This window comes from Anolis sagrei, chromosome 1 (assembly GCF_037176765.1).
Source record: "Anolis sagrei isolate rAnoSag1 chromosome 1, rAnoSag1.mat, whole genome shotgun sequence".
NCBI lineage: Eukaryota > Metazoa > Chordata > Lepidosauria > Squamata > Dactyloidae > Anolis > Anolis sagrei.
The window spans coordinates 51,503,557-51,521,559 of record NC_090021.1 but is presented as its reverse complement, the minus strand read 5'-3'; the positions used below and the strand labels follow the sequence as shown (position 1 = coordinate 51,521,559).

Below are 18,003 nucleotides of genomic sequence, written 5' to 3'. Positions count from 1 at the left end.
AAAATGCAGACCACCTGTAGTTAAAATTAGCTGCCATCAATTCACAACTAAAGAGCCTAAAATGCCAGAGTGTCAACCCTGAGGCCAAAGGCTTGCTTAAAAATCCACGTTTTTAGTTTGGGTTGAAAGGATTCAAGGGTGGGTGTTAACCTAATCTCTTTTGGGAAGGTATTCCAGAGCCAGGGAGCCACCACAGAGAAGGCCCTCTCTCTCGTCCCCACCAATCGCACTTGAGACAGTGGTGTGACCAAGAGAAGGGCCTCCCCTGCTGATCTCAAAACCCAAACCAGTTCATAGAAAGAGATGCAGTCTCAAAGATAGTTTCTCACTATGTTAAAATTCTAAACATAATTGATTTTTTTTTCAATCTTAGATACCTAGAAACACTCAGAGTCTAGATTAACCTCAACAAAAACACAATAGCTTCTCATTTCTTACATTCTTGCTTTCTTCTTCTGCCTTGTGAGCAGTTGCTCTTTGTCTAGCGACAGTCTGTTCCGAAGTACAGGAATACACAAAACTATGTTCTTCAAGGGATTAATGTTCCTCTCTTGCATTCATTTTCGCCTGGCAAAGCTAGAAAGGAAGCAAACAAACAGAAGTGTATTAGACTACGGTAACCTTACAAGCTTGAAGATCAAAACGATTGCTTTTAACTTTGTGATAGTGTTATCAGAGCCTAGAAAGTTTGGTAGGCTGAATAATTTGAAATTTATTTTTACAAATGCTGGCAAGTCAGTTGCTTTGGCATTGTTTCGTTTCCTAGCATATAAAAAAATCACAGTTTTAATAGCTATTTCACATTAGCAGTGGTTTGCTAATACTGCACCACACTAATTTTCAATCAATGCTTTCCTCAAGTAGAGTAATATTTTGGACAGTTACAGTGAGTCCACTGTATATCATAGTGGAAGAAGATCACTGGTAGTATGGTGTAGTAAGTTGAGTAGGGTGGACTAGGATTCCATGAGATCAGAGTTGGAATACCTGCTTAGACCACAGAAATCCACTTAATAAGTCTTGGGCAACTCACATTAATTCAGTCTCATAGGAATTTCAGTGGCAAGCAGTATCTGAACAAATCTTGTCAAAAAAACAAAAACAAATGATGAGGTTGTTTTAAGTTTACACCAGCCTGAAAGCACATAATAATACAACAGAAAGTATTATCATGTCCAGGGTAAAATATACACTTTATTTATATCCGTCCAAAAGAGACTCAAGGCAACTTACAAGGTACTTCAAGGTACAGCATAGCATAAATGGTACATGAGTATAAAACAATATCACCTAAAAATTATAAAAAAACAGCCACTATCAACATCTATAAAAAAAAGATAACACAATTTTAAAAACGCAGACTATTGGTAGTTAAATCTAGCTGCCATCAATTCACAACTAAAGGGCCAGAGTGTCAACCTCATGTGGGCCTGTTTCAGCCTCCTCCTAACGCCCACATTTTTAGGTTGGCTTGAAAGGATTCAAGGGTGGGGGCTAACCTAATCTCTTTTGGGAGGGTATTCCAGAGCCAGGACACCACCACAGAGGAGGCCCTCTTTCTCGTCCCCACCAACCACAATTGAGACGGTGGTGGGACCGAAAGAAGGGCCTCCCCTGCCAATCTCAAAGCCCATGCTGGTTCATAGAAAGAGATGCGGTCTAGAAGATAGGTTGGACCCGAAGCATATAGGGCTTTGTAGGTAATAACCTGCACCTTGAATTGAAAAATAGCAACGTGCATCTGTTTGTTTGCAATGCATTTCAGGCAGAGCAAGAGTGCAAACTGTTAGTTATAGAAGTGACCCAGAGTACATCCAGACTGTGGAATTAATGCAGTTTTGCACCACTTTAACTGCCATGGCTCAATACTATGGATTCCTGGGAGTTGCAGTTTGGTGAGGCATCTGAACTCTTTGGCAGGAAGGCTAAGGGCTTGGCAGCTAAAATGGTATCAAACTGGATGAATTCTACAGTGTAGATGCACACTCAGATCCAGAAAACATAGATCCTAGTTCCTCTTTTACAGTATTTTGGATTTGCTTTATTACTCTGGCTTCTGTGTATGTATTGTGAATGCACATACTTGGGAAAGAAAGTAAAGAGAGTGAAAAAAATGAGAAAGAAACATTTTCCTTTTATAAGAAAATAGCTATAATTCATACTGAAACTTGTTTTTTATTTCCCGGAGGGAATAGCAGCTAGATTGTCCTGCTGACACTTTCTGACAAGTTCTAGACAAGGTCAGAGGCTCGATATAGCAGTAAACTTTACGTGAACGATCAATGCCGTCTGCATCAGTTGAACTGCCCTCTCCCTCCTTTTGCTAAAACAACTCTTGTTTGCCCTCAAAAATACAGCATTTCTTTGGCCCACTTTCCCTTTGGATACATGGCTTTCCAAAAAGTTTGAAATAAATACTGTTCTGAGAAAGAAAAGCAGGTACTATACTTAAGAGACAATAACATGAGTTAAGGTATTATGTTTTTAATTGAACAAAAACATATATTTCAGAGTTTTCTTCTGAATTACATTGAGCTGTGCCAGATTTTAAGTAGTACATAGAATAAAGTCTCTGTCATAACAGCAGCATTCTTTCATGCTGAGAAAATTCAAAATTAAAATTAAAATGTATTAAAAGTACATACTAGCATCACACAGACACTGTTTATGGAAAGTGCAATCTGCCTGTCCTTACATAATACATTTCGTGCTAAGATGATTACTGGCTTACATTCAAATCATGAGAAAAACTAGACAGATGTCTAAGTTACCTCCTTAATGGAACATTTCAGCCCATCTCATGTTGAAAATATTCTCACTGTCTTCAAAAGAGGATAAGGTAACAATGAGGTTTAGAAGGAATTTTTTTAAAACCTCACCTTTTGCATGGAAAGAATCCCTTCAGAAAGATGTCAGGCTAAATGTAAAGTGGTGGTGAAAGCAGGAGGCAGAGAAAAGCTTTCAAGTTCTTAAAATATTGATCCTTTGAGGAAAAGAAAAATAATATGAGCTTCTCAAGTCTTGGGACCTTATCAGATCACCGCATCTTTTTGCAAACTGAAAGCAGATTCATTTTAGAATCGGCAACTGCGGAGACCCCAGTGGTGCAATGGGTTAAACCCTTGTGTCGCCAGGACTGCTGACTGAAAGGCCAGCGGTTTGAATCCAGGGAGTGGGATGAGCTCCCATCTGTCAGCTTCAGCTTCTCATGAGGGGACATGAAAGAAGCCTCCCACAGGATGGTAAAACATCCAGATGTCCTCTGGGCTACAATCTTGCAGACAGCCAATTCTCTCAAACCAAAAGCAACTTGGAGTTTCTCAAGTTGGTCCTGACACACACACACACACACACACACACATATGGGGCACACAGATATTTTTAAAAAATCTTCTAATAACCATCCTTGCAACTGTTTATTTTTTCATATTCTATGAGTATCAAGTTCATTACATTTTAAATGTTACAGTGAAATTGTACAGACCAAGTGCAAGAGGGATGGATGATATCCTTGAAGTGACTGACTTGACTTTGAAGGAGCTGTGGGTGGCCACAGCTGACAGGGAGCTCTGGCGTGGGCTGTCCATGAGGTTACAAAGAGTCAGAAGTGACTGAACAAATAAAAAAACAAACAACAACACAGTGAAATCTAGTTTAAACCTTGCCGAAGTAGCTTGCCTAGATTACTAGAGTTGATCTATGGTCAACTTCTACTGGAAATTGTATTGGATGATACATGACATTCACAAAAAGAAACTCTAGCTCCTCCTGCACAACTTCATTGTCAACCTCTGAATCACCCTGGATGACTTAGGGCACATTTACACTGACAACTTAAGGAAGTTTCAAACTGATATTTAAGAAAGTGGTTTTGCTGTGCAGTGCAGATGATTATACAGGAAATCCTGGAACCTGTTTGAGACCCAGACAGTGATTACACAAACCCCAGAGCACTGGTGCGCATTAAAGGTTTTCTTTTGTGTACTTTTGTGGTAGTTTGAGTTTGTTGTCTAGCCACAACCTTTTGAAGCTAGCTTCATACTGCAGTGGTCAGTGTAAACGGTGATACCTTAGAAATTCCTAAAATAGCTCTCTTTCAGGAAAAATTCCCCTTCGTGGTGAGAAGGGTGGAATATAAATATTTTAAATAAATAAATAAAAAAGCCAAATGTTTTATTCAGTTTTCCCACTTGTGGAGAGGTCCTGTAACCCTGACCCCAGTGAATGTTGGGCAGTTTAGTTCACACAGAAGACCACTACTGACAAGTTCCAGTGATTTCTAATGTTGTCCAGACATTAAACTCCTATTGCAGATTATGGTTTGAAACTGAGAGCACAGTTTACAATAATCCTAGAGTGCTAACCACTGGCTGAGATCCAATACTATATGGGCTTAGCAAAATATCCACCCAGCATGATTATACGGAATCTTGTAATGAGCTTGGGAGGGGAATAGAAGCATGCAGCTGAGACAAGAATGAAGCTCCAGATGGGCACCACAGCAGCTTCTCCGGGCAGCAGGCCTCTCTGCAGAAGGGGTTGCCCTCTGGCCACTACTTTTAGGGTAACCTCCCAACAGGTTGAAAGAGGAAAGGGTTGCATCATCCTCTGCAATGTAGTACTGAGATGCCCACAAAAAAGAAGAGAGTAATAGAGAACAGTAGAGTCTCACTTATTCAACATAAACGGGCCGGCAGAACACTGGATAAACTAAAAATAGAAGGAATGATAAGGGACTGGGTTGTTGTAGGTTTTTCCGGGCTATATGGCCATGTTCTGGAGGCAATTTTTCTCCTGCATCTATGGCAAGCATCCTCAGAGGTAATGAGGTTTAGCTTAATGCAGGAACTGGCATTGGCCAAGGGCCAAGCCAGGAGGAGGAAAGAAGGCCCACGTTGAGGAAAGGTCCGCTTCCCCTTTAAACATACAATTGTAATGCCGGTTCCTGCATTAAGCTAAACCTCACTACCTTTGAGGATGCTTGCCATAGATGCAGGCGAAACGTCAGGAGAAAAATTGCCTCCAGAACATGGCCATATAGCCCAGAAAAACCTACAACAACCCAGTGATTCCGGCCATGAAAGCCTTCGACAATACATTGATAAGGGACTGTTTCCATGACTAAAACATCTCCACAGGTAGCCATCTAACCTCTGTTTCAAAGATGATGGAAAGTCCCTTCCAAGGTTGTCTGATTCCAATATCAAGTAGCTCCTTTAATTATAATTGTTCTTGTAATTTCAATCCATTGATTCAAGTCCTGTACTATGGAACAGCAGAAATCAAGTTCATTCCATGTTTTACATTATAGGTGTTTGGATATTCTGATATGGTATTTCATTTTTGTCTTCTCCACACGAAGCATGCACAACTGCCAAATGCCTTCTCCATAGGGTTTACTTCCCAGGGTTTACCCACCTCTTGCTGATGTGAAATGAATATTTTCAAAATCATACACTCTGAAAACAAGTTTTTTTCCCCTCAGGATATTTCAAGTATTCTTATCTCAGAAGTTTTGAAACTTTTCTAATTTTTCATTACTTCTCCGGATAATATATTGTATCCAGCTTGAAGACCATTCCAAAATATAGAGCTTTCTTAGCATTCTAGATGACTTACTCATGGTTTAGAGTCTAGACTGAATATCAGAATGTTTTCCCGTCATTCTAAAATGCACTCTCCGCCTTATCCTCACCCTCCATCTTACCTGCATCCTCTATCTCTCTTTGTGCTACAGCTGCCTTACTCCACCTTCTTTCCTTCTACCTCTTCCTCAGAAGGCTAAGGAAAGGAGAGGAGGGGAGGAAACCCTTTTTTGCAACAACCAGAGATGACAAAGTCACCTGCTTCCTGCTTGTAACTGAGAATGGGCAAGACTGACTTGGGAATTTTCCTGTGATGCTGAATCCACAGGTGGATTTCAGACAGAGGTTCAAAAATTCCATGAACTGATAAATCCTACGGTTAAACAAATCAAACTGCTTGAATCTGATCAATCCCCTAACATCCTGGTCTGAAGAGAAATCTGTCATCGTTTTGAGAGGCTGCTTTCCACAAGACCTGCATTTTGTTTTTCGTGCCAGCAGTGAATCCTGTCTCTGCCATGTGAGTCAGAATAGTGTCAAATCCTGGGCAGTCTCGGCCAACCAAAAAAAATGGAGTGTGATGTCCTTACGGCTCTGCACATATTGTAAACAACTCCTGGAGTTCATCTCCAGTTCATCTAGAGTTCATCTTTCTATTCTTTAGTATGATGCATTCAGGCATTGTTTCTGGCTAAATGTCTGCTCTCTTCTGGCTGCGCATAATTCTCCTTTGCGATGGCACCTGCCTCTTTCCGCTCTGATTCCCAAGTGTTGGCAACACATGTCATCAGACTTTTGTCAGATGAAATCTATAATAGGAGCTCCAGTTAGAAACATTTTCAGGGAAAAGAAATCTCTCTGCCCTGGAGAGGAAGAAATATCTCAGAACCTCCAAATCCCACCATCATTTATTTGCAGCAGCAGCATATAATCAAGAAGCACAACATTTATCTTAAACTAAGCATATGTAGCTCAGTTTGAGGAGGAATAAGCCCTGATTTGCAGGATTCACACCATGATAGAGCAGGAGTGGCTGAACTGTGGTCCTCTAGATCAGTGGTCCTCAACCTGTGGGTCCCCAGATGTTTTGGCCTTCAACTCCCAGAAATCCTAACAGCTGGTAAACTGGCTGGGATTTCTGGGAATTGTAGGCCAAAACACCTGGGAATCCACAGGCTGAGAACCTCTGCTCTAGATGTTGTTGAACTCTCCTCAGCCCTAGCTTGCAGAGCACAAACCATTCTCTCCTGCTATGCAGCACTGTCTGAAGCCATTACAGAGTTTGTATTATAGATGTACTAATGCCTTTACATTTTGACTGGGGAGAAATCTCCTCGTCCTCCTTCTTCTTCTTCTTCGATCCCTCGTAGCTCAAGGATTGTCTTAGCTCAAGGATGATTGCCTTCCAGATGTGGTGTCTTGGCGGTGGGTCCATAGGTGGCTGTGGAGCCCTATTCTTGATCCACATGTTCGCCTGCAGTGAGGCCATCAGTTTCCAGCTGGAAGGCAAACCCAGTCAGGAAACTGCATAGTGCAGTGGCATATCTCTGACCTTGTCCTCCTTACTTCAGATGCTGTTTTTTCCTCACAATTGATTAACTGCTTGATGCTGTGTAAAGGATCAATGTAGAGTGCCCTTTAAAGTGTCACAAATGAAAACCAGGAAATGTATAGCCAAGCAACATCAGAGCAAGATGGCCAAAGGTGTTGTTGAGAAAGAACACACAAAGCAGAAAAGGCTGTGATAGTTTGCCTTTGCCGAAGATTTTTGAGAAGACTAAAATTCTTCCCCCTCCTCTCCTCCCCACAATCCTGAGTTAATTAAGCACAAACAATTGTTGTAGTATGATTTCAGTTTGCAACAACTGAAGCATGCTGAGGATTCAGGGGGAAACTGGGAACAAAGAGAGAATCTAGTACATTTTATAATCATTTTTAAAAAGTGGGATCGCTGGTTCATTGGGACTGTCCCTGACAAATAGGGGCAGTTAGGATGTGTGATGTATGGCTACAGGTTTGTTCAAATGTCATTTATTAGTTATCTTATGCAAATACTATAAGCATCACAAGACAATACAACCAATACAAACTCAAAATCTCATTAAAACCTCTGTCTCACAGGGGGAGCAATATTTATTCCATTCCTCTGAGACTGAGAGCATGACTTGCCAAAGCTCACCAAGTTGGTTTTCACTGTCAACCTTTCTTCTCCCTAATTTCTTCAGGAACCATACCTCAACCAATAATTAAACTTCTAAACCTCATTGGGGCTCAAAAATTAAGAGAAGGCCAGCAAAGATCAGGATGGGAAGATAAAGATAGTTTCTGCTAAGTAGCAGAAGCAAGAAGAAACCATGTTACTGAATTGTGAAGATACATATTGAGACACCAGCGAAAATGGCTGATACGCAGCAGATAGCAATGTACATTGGCACTTTGCCCATGCTGCTATGTAGTAATGCAACAACTGTTATAATTCCCACACTCTGAAATCCACTTATGAAGACATAACTCCCACACAGGATTCTGGCCATCACTTCCATTCATTTCAACAAACCCCAGGTGGTCTCCCATCCACAGATCAACCAAGCCCAGGTCTACTAGGAGCTAAACAAAGAGTTGGAAGTGACTGAATGAATTAAAAACAAAAATACAATGCTTAACTGACATTGGTCCAGGATAAGAAAGTGCTCCACTGGAACCCTGTTGACTTTCATTCTCTAACCTCCCATTATCTAAAGTTCTCTAATATGCGATGACGTATGATCCTCAGACTACTAAAAATATTTTGTTTTTGTTTTTGCATTCAGTCGCTTCCTACTCTTCGTGACCTCATGGACTAGCCCACGCCAGAGCTCCTTGTTGGCTGCGGCCACCCCCAGCTCCTTCAAGGTCAAGCCAGTCACAAGGATAACATCAATCCATCTTGCTCTTGGTTGGAGCCTCTTCCTTTTTCCTTCCATTTTCCCCAGCATCATTATCTTTTCCAAGTTTTCCTGTCTTCTCATTATGTTGCCAAAGCACTTCATCTTTGCCTCTAATATCCTTCTTTCCAGTGAGCAGTTGGGCATTATTTCCTGAAGTATGGACTGGTTTGATCTTCTTGCGGTCCAAGGCTCTCTCAGAATTTTCCTCTAATAACTAAAAGTATAGATCTTATAAACTAACATTTTATAGGGAATGGGTGTAGAATTTACTCTTCTAGACTTAATCACATATTTATTACAGGGGTTGCAGCAATACATAGGATTACCATTTTATTGCCAGCACAGTTCCATCAATAACTTAGAATTTTACAAGTTTGAGTCAGCAACTCTTAAATTGACTTTTTCCTCAGAGGAATGATGGAAAAAAACAGGAAAGCAAAAATCAATCTAGTGTTCAGAATTGATATGACAAGTTCTAGCTGGAAGGGATTCATTTTTTTTAACTGCCATATTGCAAATCCCTAAAACCACGGCTGGGGAAAGGGTGGGGAGAGTTTTGCTGCTGATTGAAGAAAAAAAGAGAAAAAGATTAATGCCTCTAGTTCTCACTGACATGATTTCAAAGCAACCAGTCACATGCTAAATGGATACTGCAACTGACTATGCTGCACAACAGAACACACCACTTAACCAGGAAACAGAGCTTAGAAAAATTACTTTGGTGTATTCTGCAAGTTGTAGTCTGAAAAGGAACTTTTTCTATCTCTTTCCAACAGCCTTCAGTCTAGCTCAGCAGCATTGGGTAGGCTGTCAAGTACCCAGCAAGTGACAACAAATGTTTGGTAGGCTGTTTTCTGGTTCTTGAATCACAAATTGTGTCGGCTTTTTGTACAGAATTGCAAAATTTAAAAACCACTGTCCACATTTGCTATGGAACACACCACAATCTTTAGGAGTACTCCCAGATAAAGTTTTTAGCAACATCAATCAAAAGACATTGTGCTGCTATTCATTCTTTCCATACTTAATGGTAAGCAGTGGAAGTACACGGGAGGTTTGAAGCTGAAAGCATTATGTAGACCCCCTATAAAGTCCTTTGAATATGGTAGAATGGTTGCATAATAAATGCCTATTCAGAAAGTACCCTCAATGCTGCTTGCTGAGTTTTGTTGTTCTCTTATTCAAACACAATAAATTACAGCTGCAGCAAAATTTGGGAGCAGAATTAAGTATGCCTTTAGGTAAAGGTGGGATATAGTCAAGGACATTAAGGCATACAAAAGAGTATATGATAAATGAAAGCCTGATACAGAAGGTGAAACCATACATGCTTTAATCTCATCATAGCTTTGGTCAGGAAGACAGAACTATATCGTTATTCATGCCAGTCTGACATTAGCCCCCAACATTTTATCCAACATTTCTGACATTTCATATTCTGATATTGTCAAGCTCTAAACTAAATCTTCATTCCCTTCAAAAATCTTAAGCCATTCAACTGGATTCAGAAAATATATATTCAACTCTGCAAACGGTGTCAAGTATGGATCTGTGCCTTTTATCAATGGTTAGGTGCAAAAGTCAACCCCTCGCCAAATCTTCACTTTGTGGTGGTGAGTAGGCTTAAGCGTTACAGTGAACCTATAAGCAAAGCCATTGGGGGTCATGTGTTCTCAGCAGGGTCACCCGTGGCAGCAAGGTCATATGGGAGGAACCAAATGAAAAATGATCCAAAAACCTTAACAGCAAAGAAGATGGGGGATAACATGGTACATGTTACAATGGCTGAGAAGGCAGACAAAGGCTGCAACAAATAAGAGACCACTAATCATTAGAGTAACCATGCCATTTGGATCAGAACCTCTTTCTGTGTAGGCTGTGTGTTTGTCGTTGTGCACCAATCTTCATACATAAAATAAATTCTTGCACAGACATCTTCTAACCAAACAAAAATCAACAAACATCCCACAGCAATTGGCAATCGGTGAATGATGACAGGGGCAGGACTGTGAAATCTGGAAGCCCTTGGCTACGCACCGGCACATAGGCATTTGAGCAGTTCAGTAGCTGTATCCACACTGAACAGCTCTATTTAGGAGGCACTCTGCTCACCCCATATGGGGAGGAGGCTTAAAAGGGTACCCTAAACATAGTCTGCCTCTTTTATTTATCCCTGACTGGACTATTGCATCCACCTTGCGGTCAAAAATGACACATGAACTTTGGAATATGAAACATGCAGACACTATTGGATAGTACAGACCATGAACACCCTGAATGTATGATTGCTATTATTACAAGGGAGCTGAGGCGTTTTAACATTGATATAGCAGCACTCCAAGAGACCTGAAGAGCAGGAGGAGAACAGCTGAAGGAAGAAAAGGAAGGCTACATATTGTCTTGGAAGAAACTGCCTGAACAAGAACAACTAATATACTAAGTCGGCTTTGCTATCAAAAATGACCTGTTTGAAGCACCCATTGCATAAAGAAATGGCTCTCATCCCTCCTAATTAATCTTGCCAAAACCAGACAGGCAACTATTAAAAGTGCCTATGCACCAACACAAGATGTTGATGAAGACATCAAGGAACAATGTTACTGTCAGCTGGATACCATCAAACCTAAGGAGGACAAAATTATCCTCCTGGGTATTTTTAATGCAAGAGATGGGCAAGATTTCAACTTGTAGCCAGGGACTATAGGAAAAGACAGGTGGGAAACAGCAACTCGAATGGCATTCTACTTCTCACAAAGTGTGCAGAACACAATCTTTTCATCACTAACGCATTCTTCTGCCAGAAAAATAAGTTTAAGACATAATGGATGTATCCCTGCTCAGAGCACAGGCACCTCTTAGAGAATGTAATTACACCAGAGATCACCGTGATATACTTCTCACAAGAGCCATGACAATCTCTCCCAAACATAGAATCCAAAAAAAGAAAGATAATGCATAAAATCAACACCCAAGCCCATCAAAAGTCCTTCTCCAAACAATACTTAAGGATGGGTTGTTGTAAGTTTTTTGGGCTGTATGGCCATGTTCTAAAAACATTCCAGAACATGGCCATACAGCCCGAAGAACCTACAACAGCCCAGTGATTCCAGCCATGGAAGCTTTCAACAATACAATACTTAAGGATCATCTACCCACAGAATACCCTGAAAATGTTGAGGTACATTGGAAAAAACTAAAAAAAAACTAAACTGTGAACAAACCATTTGGTACCAAACTAAGAAAAATCAAGATTGCTTTGATGAGAATGATAACCGATGAGAAAAGAAAAGCCTTCCAAATATGGCAAAGATTGTGCTGCTAAGAAAAATATCTATGCTATTACAAAAGCTGAAGTCCAAAAATGAACCAGAGAACTTAAGACTATATGGTGGGTGAAAAAGCTCACGAAATCCGACACTGAAAAACTTAGCCAACCTCTTACCCCATCTACACTGCTATAACTGCATTAAACTGTGTTATATGGGTCTAATGGACCACATACTGCAGATTCAAACTGCATTATATGGCATTGTAGAGCCAGTCCTTGATAAATGTATTAATAGCGATAGATGGATACATATAGGCAGACAGATAGAATATACAGATATCATGGAGGTACATTACAATCCTCTTATCCATGGATGTAATAGTCATGGTTTCAGTTATCCATGTTCCAAAAAAACATTTTCCCTCAGAAGTGTTTCTGGCCCTCTTGAGACCCTGCAATGCAATTCTATGCTAGGCTTGTGACCCAAATATAGTCAAAATATAGGGTTATTACTAACCATGGTTTCAGGTATCCACGGGGATTTTTGGAACACATTCCCTATGGATATGGAGCATATTAAATATTTGTACCACACAAACCTATTTAGTTATCACTTTTATAACTCTGATATAAACAAAATGCAGTTCTAACACATATTCAAATTCATATTATCTCAAAGTTACTCAAAAAGAAATCAATATAAAAATAAATATATGCTTCTTACCTGTTTACACACAATTTCTGCAATTCTGATTCAGTTGTGAAAATTTCCAGCTTTTACTTCTATTATGTTTTGGCATCTCAAGGACTGATTCCCTTTATTTCAAACAAGTAGTCTTCAGTGTTTTTACAGCAGTGACTTTTTACAGAAACTATAGCTCTTGGATTTCCTATCTTGGGAGGATGGACAAAATAAGGCAAACTGAAAATAATACTACAATGAATGGTAAAACTATGAAAAACATCTACAGCACAAAGAACAATGTGAAAAGGAAGACAAGTTTAAATATTGTAGTGTACGAAAGGGATGAAAATAATACGAGGATGAGAATAAGTAAAATGATAGGTTGGAACATCTGGGAAAGTAAATACAAAGACAAGATAACATTGTATTAATAAAATAGCAAGTACAGCATTTCGGGAGAAAGGAATACAGGTTCCTCTAAAATCTGGCCATCTTAAACAGATCAAACACTCTCTTTCAAGTTTATTTCCTTCAGTCTAAAACAACCAAAACATTTCAAGACATTCATGCTTTAAGGGCAATGCAGCCAGCTAATGGAATTTAATTTTTTTCAATCCATTAACTTAATTTACAATTGCTAACAGAATTATATTTCAATATTTATTATTCTACTTACATATTCTTGACTGAATTGGTAAGAGTAATTCAGAACACCACCAGATGAAAACCTGTTGATTTGGTCGTCCATTAGGTCTGAATATGCAATATTCAACTGTGATGTATATGAGGCAACCAGTGACCTGAAGTATCTATGCATAAATCTATGGCTCTCTGCATACAATACCCTCGATTTTTCCCCACCATTTTTGAAGAGACATTTTTATCTTAAATTACTATGCAAATATACTTTAGCTTATTGTCTTCCTATACAAAAGGGCCTAAATCCAATTTCTAGTTCCAATTACCAGTAAATCAATGCGATTTATATGAGAATTGACTTACTATTTAGGAATTGATTCCGTTGGTTTACTCTAGCTGGGATTAACAATGAGGTTTAGGTGAAGGGCTTGGCAATACTGTTATGTGAACCAGCCCAAATTTTAAAACATAAATACATGTCATTTCAGCATACCCAAAGTTAAAAGTTTGCGCAGGATACAATTATTTATCTCCACATCCTAAGAAAAACTCTCTTAAGCATCACAGAATAATACAGAGCTCAATTTTGACAGATATTACAAACAACTGAAAAGACTTAGCACATATTTCCTTGGTTTGGGATGTTTTGGATGCCCAACTATCGCCACCAATGAAATACTAACCAAGCCCTATAATCTACAACAGAAAGTCCTATCAAACAAGGCTTAATAATGAAAAATAATTCATTTCTCAAATCAGCAAGCTCTATTTTGGAAGGGTGTCCATCATAACGTTGGACATTAGGACTTTGTTCTCATACTGCAGTTGCATGACTTTGCCACTGAGTTCATTGATCTTATTTAGAACTACTCTAAAAAGTTAACAACAACAACAACAACAACAACAATGCATATATTACCTGCCTCTCTTTGCCAATTAACCATTCCGTTTGTATCCAATTGTAATGCGACCAATTCATTTTAGTGAAAGCTGTAAATATCCAAACATTTTGGGGCATCTATACCCTTATGTATGTTTTGTTTATGAATCATGTCCTACTATCATGTTTTCTGGCATTCTCAAGTATGAGAGTAGAGGTCCATATCGCCTCCCACAAAATACTATTTTTGCTTGTCCTCATCACTACTACTTCTTTGCTGAGGTGAGAGACGGCAAGCAAAGAATTAAGCAGGCGTCTGTCTTTGCTTTTTGTGGTCAGAAAGAAAGGGAAAGCAGACTTTGATAACAATTAAAGAAGGGTTTAGCAAGGGCCAGCGGGCTATTAGTCATGGCCCCACAATAGAGTTGCAGCCCCAGGCAGGTGCTAAACCATGCTGACCCCCTTGACCTAAGAAGCTAATGTTAGGATTAACAATTTGGATAATGCTTCATTGAACCAGAAAATTTGAATGATTTGCCCTTCATATTGTGCAAGAACTGTAAGGAATATAGATCAACTATTCATGGCACATCACAAGCTGAAATATTTTACCTAGATTGCATAAAAAATCTACCTGACTCAGTGATGATGGTTCATCTGTACTTCGCTCATCCGAGGATTTTGGAACTTCTAATCTGTCAATGAAGGCCTGGAGCTCTTTCCTAAATGCCTTCATCTGGGCATTTATCCGATAAAGGAGTTCGTGTTCCCGTATCCTACTGCCATCGTCTTCGTCATCCATAACTCCAAACATGTCCCCATTTGCCACATAAATTCTTGCCTCTGTGATTATAGTGCTTGTGTCTGAAATCAGACGGTCTATTGTTTTGCCCAATCGTTCTGCTTCACACCGGATGTCCTTCATTTGTTGCCTGTCTGTGGGGCCTTTCTGCCACCCCACTGGTGATGGATACAAGGATCTTGTGGGAGTCAAGCAACGAATATTGCGGACCTCTTCAGAGTCACTTTCCCCACCAACAGGCCCTTCTCTTTTACGATGTGGAGGGCGAGAATCATCATCACTTTCTTTTTTCCCAGCATCACTCTCAGCATCACTGTCTCTGGGACTGCCCCGGATTCCCAGATGGGAAGCCAAATCATAACGTTGCATGTTGGACATCAGGACTTTATTCTCATACTGCAGTTGCATGACTTTGCCACTGAGTTCATTGATCTGCATGCGGGCAGCTTTGAGTTCTTCTTGAAGAGCTTCAGTCTTTGCATTGTCATGGTGTCTTGAATTATCATGAGCCCCAGACTTATATTTGTATTTGTTCAGCTCTGTAGTGATGCGCTTGTTTTGTTCCTCTACATCTGCCAGGTTTCTCCTCAACAGTTCAGTTTCATCCTCAACGAGCTGCAGATGTTGTCGTAATTCTGAGAGTGACTCATTCTGCTCCCCCAAAAGGGGATTAGCAGCCCCTGAGAAATCATCTCCTCTCAAGTCATCAAGTTCTGCTTTTAGCCCTCTGTTTTCTACTTCCAGTTCCACGATTTTCCTTCCCAGAATATTGGCTTCTTCCTCTACTAACCTCAGACGAAGCTTAAGCTCTGATTCTCTTGTGGTAGGTGGACCTCCAGCTTCCCCTTTTGGTAAAGGACTATCTAGATCACCATAAAGTGACCTATATTTTTGCAGGTCATGCTCAAATTTATCCTTTTCCTTGTCGATTTTGGCCAATTTTTTCCTCATCAGCACAGCTTCCTCTTTGACAAACTGCAACTGGCATTTCAAATCTTCACTATCCTCCTTATAAACAGGAAAGAACATTGAACAATTATTTTGCATGTTAGGACATGCACTTGGCAGTTCAACAAAATAAATGACAAAGTATAACATAACAGGATTCTTTCCATTAGTTTTACTGGAGGCAAGATCCCATTTAATCCATCTATACTGCGCTGTTAAAATGAAATCAGCCACTAATTATGCTGGAAAATCAGAATTGAATTGACTATAAATATTGTATTGTCTTGAGTCATAATACCCCAAAGCCTATTCAAGAGCATTTAATCATCTTCAGAAAAGTTAAAATGCACAGACACATGCACAGAATTCTTCACTTGATGGCCATTTCTCACACAATGTAGGAAAACAGTCTGAATTCCATCCCAACTTTACAGTCAGGAGAAATGTATAACCTATCATTCATTTGTATAATGCATTTACTTGCTTTGTTGCATTCATATAGTGTAATTTAAATAGAGGTGGTCACCCTGACAAGTATTAAGGGAATATTAAGAATATTCACAATTCAGGTTTTTGAAACAGAGTTCAGTAAACAAAGTCAAAGTTTTTTCATTGTTGACTAAGGAAAGGCTTCCTCCTCTGATCTTTCTTTCACTCCCTAAGCAAGAATGGCTGCTGTAAACACATAAAGGAGTCCAGTAGCGTCTTTGAGTTTATTTGGGAAGAAGAAATCTAGGACATAAGCTTTCATGGCATTTAATACTTTTATTTATTGTACTGTACCATGAGAAGTATTTCAGCTCACCTCAGTGGGTGTCTGCTGTGCCTTTTTTTCAGATTTTGGCAAGTCTTTGCTTCCTCTTCTTTTCATGGACTGCTGTAAAGAAAAGATCAAATGTGGTGGATATTTTTGCCAAGTGTATAGGACTATGCAAATCCATGAACCCACAAATCCAAAGCAAATGAATATTTCCCAGCTGTATTTACACAATATTTAATGCTATGTAATACTTGGAATACTACCACAAAGTCATACAATATTATTGTTGTTTGTACATTGTATTTAGCAGCCCCGAGTCCTTCTGGGGAGATGGGGCAGGGTATAAATAAAGATGATGATGATTATTATTATTATTATTATTTTCAGGAATACTTGGCATATTAAAAAAAACATTTCACAAACAGACAAAAATCCTGAGAAAGACCTGGAATCTAATCATGTATTCAGAGTAACTACATTTGGGACTTTATATGTAAAGCCTGCATGAAAATGATTCAAGATGAAATCTTCCAAAATGCCAGTGTCAGTTAAAGAATCTACTGTACACTCCAAATGGACTGGATAAATACAATGATTATAGTCACAAATGTCTCAAGCATTCAGATAGAAAGCAGGACTATAAAGTGTATTACATGAACAAAAAACAAAATATTTGATCTTGTAGGGGCTAAATGTTATTTACTAATCATAATTATTTATGATTTACTATCATAAATCAGTCTTCAGCAAATATTTTCAAAAAGGTTTATAACAATCATGTAATAATTACATTCATTAAAATAATCACAAAAATCTAAAAACAATATAGAACAGAACAGACAATAAAGTATCAGCATAAAATCACTGCATAAATTCAAAGACATTTAAAAAACTGGGTAAATAAAAATATTTTCCAGTTATTTTTTTTAATAAAATAAAAATAAATACAGTTCCAGACAAATTTCTAATGAGGGTACTTCAATGATGCAGTGCCAGGAAAGAAAAGTCATCCCTCTCAGAGGGTGTAAAAGAGTAGATACAGCATATCAGATGAAAACAAGTGGTCTTACAAGAAGGTATTTATTTATAGGACAAAGCTAAGACACTGAATTGTGTCTTGAAATGGATGAGCATGCAACATAACTAAGAACACATGAGATGTATCCCATATAAGTTCTCCCTGGTGGTAGAGAGCCACCCTGGTGTACTGTACTGAGTGTCAATTGTGGAAATTAGGATTTAAATCCCAGCTCAAGCATGGAAATCTGACAGGTGAACTTGGGCAAGTTTCACTCTCTTAGGCCCCTACTACACAGCTGTATAAAATCCAGGTTATCTGCTTTGAACTGGATTATATGGCAGTGTAGAAGGGCCCTTAGTCTGTGGGCCCATTTAGACACACCCTAAAATGCTCACCCTCTTGCATATTTACCTGGGGCGTCCAGACGATACCTCAGGTAAATGCAATTGCATTTGGTACAAAGCTGGAAAGCCCTGCTTTGTGCCGAG

At 39.3% G+C, this 18,003-nt stretch overlaps 1 protein-coding gene across 4 annotated transcripts in view; it reads right to left on the bottom strand.

Moving 5' to 3' along the window:
* The window catches only part of LOC132761252 (microtubule cross-linking factor 3-like), a 44,608-nt gene that overhangs the window by 9,288 nt on the left and 17,317 nt on the right, over positions 1–18,003 (bottom strand). The window contains exons 4-8 of one of the 4 annotated variants that reach the window (XR_009629947.2): positions 16,540–16,611; positions 14,619–15,794; positions 12,505–12,674; positions 2,880–2,983; positions 439–576 (exon numbers count right to left, since the gene is read on the bottom strand). Coding sequence is in view for 1 of the 4 variants with exons in the window: in XM_060753965.2 (XP_060609948.2) it covers positions 12,746–12,856; positions 14,619–15,794; positions 16,540–16,611 (1,359 nt within the window). In the remaining 3 variants the exon portion in view is untranslated. Of the gene's footprint in view, positions 1–438; positions 577–2,879; positions 2,984–12,504; positions 12,857–14,618; positions 15,795–16,539; positions 16,612–18,003 lie in introns of those variants that run through there. The other 3 variants (XR_010909334.1, XR_009629948.2, XM_060753965.2) reach the window with 3 other exon arrangements.